Source organism: Propithecus coquereli, unplaced genomic scaffold (genome assembly GCF_000956105.1).
Source record: "Propithecus coquereli isolate 6110/MARCELLA unplaced genomic scaffold, Pcoq_1.0 Scaffold2, whole genome shotgun sequence".
NCBI classification, from domain to species: Eukaryota; Metazoa; Chordata; class Mammalia; order Primates; family Indriidae; genus Propithecus; species Propithecus coquereli.
Window position 1 is genome coordinate 9,430,488 of NW_012144966.1, and position 4,234 is coordinate 9,434,721.

At 37.5% G+C, this 4,234-nt stretch overlaps 1 protein-coding gene across 1 annotated transcript in view; it reads right to left on the bottom strand.

The window, feature by feature from the left end:
• Positions 1-4,234, bottom strand: part of TMEM67 (transmembrane protein 67) — a 51,208-nt gene that overhangs the window by 12,728 nt on the left and 34,246 nt on the right. The window contains exons 20-22 of the mRNA XM_012643534.1: positions 2,984-3,124; positions 612-692; positions 1-114 (exon numbers count right to left, since the gene is read on the bottom strand). Of these exons, the coding sequence (XP_012498988.1) occupies positions 1-114; positions 612-692; positions 2,984-3,124 (336 nt within the window). The remainder of the gene's footprint in view (positions 115-611; positions 693-2,983; positions 3,125-4,234) is intronic.

A 4,234-nucleotide genomic window follows, 5' to 3' on the forward strand; every position in this document is an offset into this window, starting at 1 on the left:
TTCTCTTTTAAGATTCATATTCATTTCTTCCATATTAGTATCTGAATGGCCATGTACTGATCTACCATGAATGTAATATCCAAAACATCTGTGGGATAATAGAAACACTGATATCTATAAAAAGAGAAGAAAAAAGAACAATTAGCAACTCATCTGCAAACAATTTAAAAAATTAAATTTTTCTTAAAATTGCTTCCTTTCTCCCAAAGTAATGAAGATTGACTTCTTGGGAAATATATCAACAGGATAATAAAGTAATAAAGAATAATATAGGTATTTTTTAAAAAGCAGATGGAAAGGAGATTGAAGATATTTTCCAAGAAAAGAAGAAATAAGGTTGATAAACAAAAAATTTTCAGGGGCCTCGGGCTGAATAAACTTTTTAGCAGCACAAGAAATTCATAATTAAGAAACTGCAAATAAAGAAGAAAAATTAAGGGAGTAAGTATTAACTTATAGCTCATTATAATTATCTCTGGAATTAACAACTGGTGGAAAATTAGACTAAAAATCCAATCATACCAAATCACTTTTAAAGCCTCTCTTAATGTACTCGTGACCTTTAAAAAGGGAAAAGTAACAGTTACAAGATAAAGTCAGAAAGTACTTACATTACTCATAGTGCATAAATCAACAAACTGTCGAATTTTATCTTCTATAAATCTCTCATAAAAGACAGCAAAGAACACGATCTGAAACATTAAGCCAAGTTTATGCTTATTAGCTTTTAGGATTTTAATTTTCTTTTATAGCCACAGTGTAGTATCTTAAGAAAAAAGAAGTTCCAACCAAGAACACAGTGGCCTCTAATGGTTCCTAAGGAATAAGATTCAACTTGTCATTTCTGATTCTTCTGTCAAAGGAAGGAGGATTTTGTAATTGTGGTAAGAGTCACTAAGGAAGCCTATTCTGAATTTTGAAAATTTTCATGTGTCATTAAAACAAGATAAGACAAATGTGGGAAGAAATAAAAAATATTTTATAAATTTAGTAGTCAGAATGTGCATTTGGTTTTGCAATTTTGTTTATCTTCTAAATTCCAAAAGTCATTAGAAAACTTTCTGCTTTTCAAATTAATTTTTCTGACAGAATAACACCTAAAAGGCATATATCTAGTATTCTGTTTCAACTATAGACAATGTGTTAAACATTCAAATGGAATGGTTTCAAGTGTTTTCTTAGACAGATTTAATAACAATACTAGAAAGGGAAATTTCTAAAATAAAAAAATTCACATTGTAGACCTTTTTAGATATGTTTTAGAGAAAGATAACATTGCCTAACCCCTCATTTAAAGATGTCCCTACTGTGCCCCATTCCTAAACTCCACTCCCCTCACCTCCCTTCTCTATCTCATGTCCCTGCTTCTTCATAGCACATTTCACCATCTGTAACTTGTTCTTGTTACATCATATCCATTAGCTCAGGTACCTAAATTATACTAAGATATGTGAATGAATAAAGAAATGAATCTACAGCAGCTGGTTATTAAAAAACACTTTCCTACACTCTCTGTACACATACATTAAACCCCTTTAAAGGGCATGAAAAACGGCAACATTCAAAGTTTAAAAGTTTAAAAAAATTCAAGGATATTACTGAAAAGCTGAAGAAGCTGGGTTTAGGGAAATAAAAGGAGTGAACAGTAAAGCCTGACTTATTAGAATTAAGAAGAATTTAGACAAATTTATGAAACTGTAACAGACTGTTAAAGGAACTCCCAAGGATATTTGAGGAATAGACACTAATAATCTTAGAATATCACCATGCTTTCCTATCAGACTGATAGTAAAGTGAGAAGCAAAGAATGAGGTTAGATGGTGGTGTTCAAGATTGCTAGTTGCTGTCCCAACGGTCCTTTCCCCTTTCTCCTTAGTAACAGATCCCTCCTTTGAGCAGGACACAATGTTGCCCAGCTGAAAGATTCCAGTGCAGCTAGGTGTGGCCATGTGACTAAGTTCTAGCCATGGAGAGGTTGAATGGCACTTCTGAAAAAGCTCTTAAAGAGAAGGTGAGCTCGTCTCCCCTGACTACCTCCTGCAACTCCATCAGCCATTATGGACCATGAGGGGACCTTGGAGCGAGAAGCCCCATGTGGCAGAGCAGAAGGATAAGCTTCTAGGTCCTGACGGCAGCAGTGAGCCACCATTCCAGGTCTATACTGCCAACCTTTGCTCTTCTTTTTCATGGGAAAGGAAAGTTCTCTTTTATTTCAGCCACTTCTTTTTTGTTATTGTTGTTGTTGTTATATTCAAACAAATATGAAATAGCTTATCTGTCCCTGTACTTATAGAGAAACTAAACATGGAGTATGTCCTATGACTATAAAGTTGCAGACTCTGAAAGACCCTTCCAACTCCACTATTGACAAGAATGTGAACTCTGAAATCAGGCTGCCTGGGTTCAAACTCCATTCTGTTGATTATGAGCTGCATGACTTTAGGCAATTATTTAACCTGCCTGTGCCTCAGTTTCCTCATCTATAAAATGAGGATACTAACAGAACCTATCTCTGAGGGCTATTATAAAGATTAAGTAATTAATATGTACAAAGCAACTGTAATCACCCCTTGGTATGCAGGGGATTGGCTTCAGAACCCCTGAGTATACCAAAATCCATGCACTCAAGTCCTGCAGTCAGCCCTGCAGAACCCAAGTATATGAAAAATCAGTACTCTGTATACTTGGGTTTTGCATCCAGCAAATATTGTATTTTTGATCCACGTTTGCTGAAAAAGATCTACATATAAGTGGGGACTCTTGCAGTTCAAGCCCATGCTGTTCAAGGGTCAAATGCAATTAATTAGCACAGTGCCTGAAGTGTAACACGATATATAAGAACTGGCTGTTAGTTATTACTATTGTTGTTCTTGTCACTTTCCTTCTACTACAAGAATCAGGATATGGTCAATATTTGAGAGTAATCAGTACGTAAGTAGAGTTCAAAGAAGCAATGTCACTTAAAAGTATAATCTCTTATTACCTGTATAATTCCAATGACTAGCCAAAGAGCAGCAGATACTGCATATCTCAAAATGCGGCTATCAGGAGCTATGTAGCTACGTGGGCTTCTAGAAAGACTAGAGGATAAGTCCATTAATGCCAAGTTCTTGAATCCCACAACCTGGAGTAAAAAAAAAATAATAATTTAAACACACAAGGATAAAGAAAACTCCTTTAAGGCAGGTGTGGTGGCTCACACCTGTAATCCCAGCACTTTGGGAGGCTGTGGTGGGAGGATTGCTTGAGCCCAGGAGTTCAAGACCAGCCTGGGCAACATAGCAAGACCACATTTCTACAAAAAATTTAAAAATTAGCTAGATGTGGTGGCACGCGCCTACAGCCCCAGCTACTTTGAAGACTCAGATAGGAGGATTGCTTGAGCCCAGGAGTTCAAGACTGCAGTGAGTTATGATCATACTGCTACACTCCAGCTTGGGTGACAGAGTGAAGCTCTATCTCTAAAAAAAATTAGCCAGGCATGGTGGCACATGCCTGTAGTCCCAGCTACTTGGGAGGCTGAGGCAGGAGGATTGCTTGAGTCCAGGAGTTTGAGGTTGCCGTGAGCTAGGCTGATACCATGGCGCTATAGCCTGGGCAACAGAGCAAGACAGACTCTGTCCCCTCCCCCCAAAAAAGTGAAACTTTCAAGATTTAGCAGTGAATCTAGAAAAGCTCAGTATTTTCACCCAACATGAACTTATGGCAAGAGCTCAAAAAGTGATTCTTTTCAGTATCACTTGACCCCACTTTAAGATCAGAGTCCTCCTTAAGCACACTTTTCATAGGCACATTTGGTTTGAAGAGATTCTGAGCAAGACCTATCTTTAATCATATTACAAAGAAGCCAAAAAAGACAGGGCTGATACCCTGAAGCTGTCTTGTCTATCCACACATGGTAATGAATGCCTACCAACAGGGCAGAGCTTGCAGGCATGCCTGAGAGAGGCAGAGCTCCCAATCAAAGCAATGATGCGTCCCAAATACTTCTGTGTCAGGATGTATTTTCCAAAGATGAACACAGATATGTTTCATCCCACATGCTGTTCTGCAATGTGATCTTGCAACTCTGCCATCAGGAGGTGGAGTCTGTAAGTATGTGAGGCAATGCATATGATAATTAGCTTCATTTAACCATTCCACAATGTATACATATTTCAAAACATGTTGTACACTATAAATATACACAATTTTTGTCAATTAAAAAAAGAAGTGGGCTGGGCGCGGTGGCTCA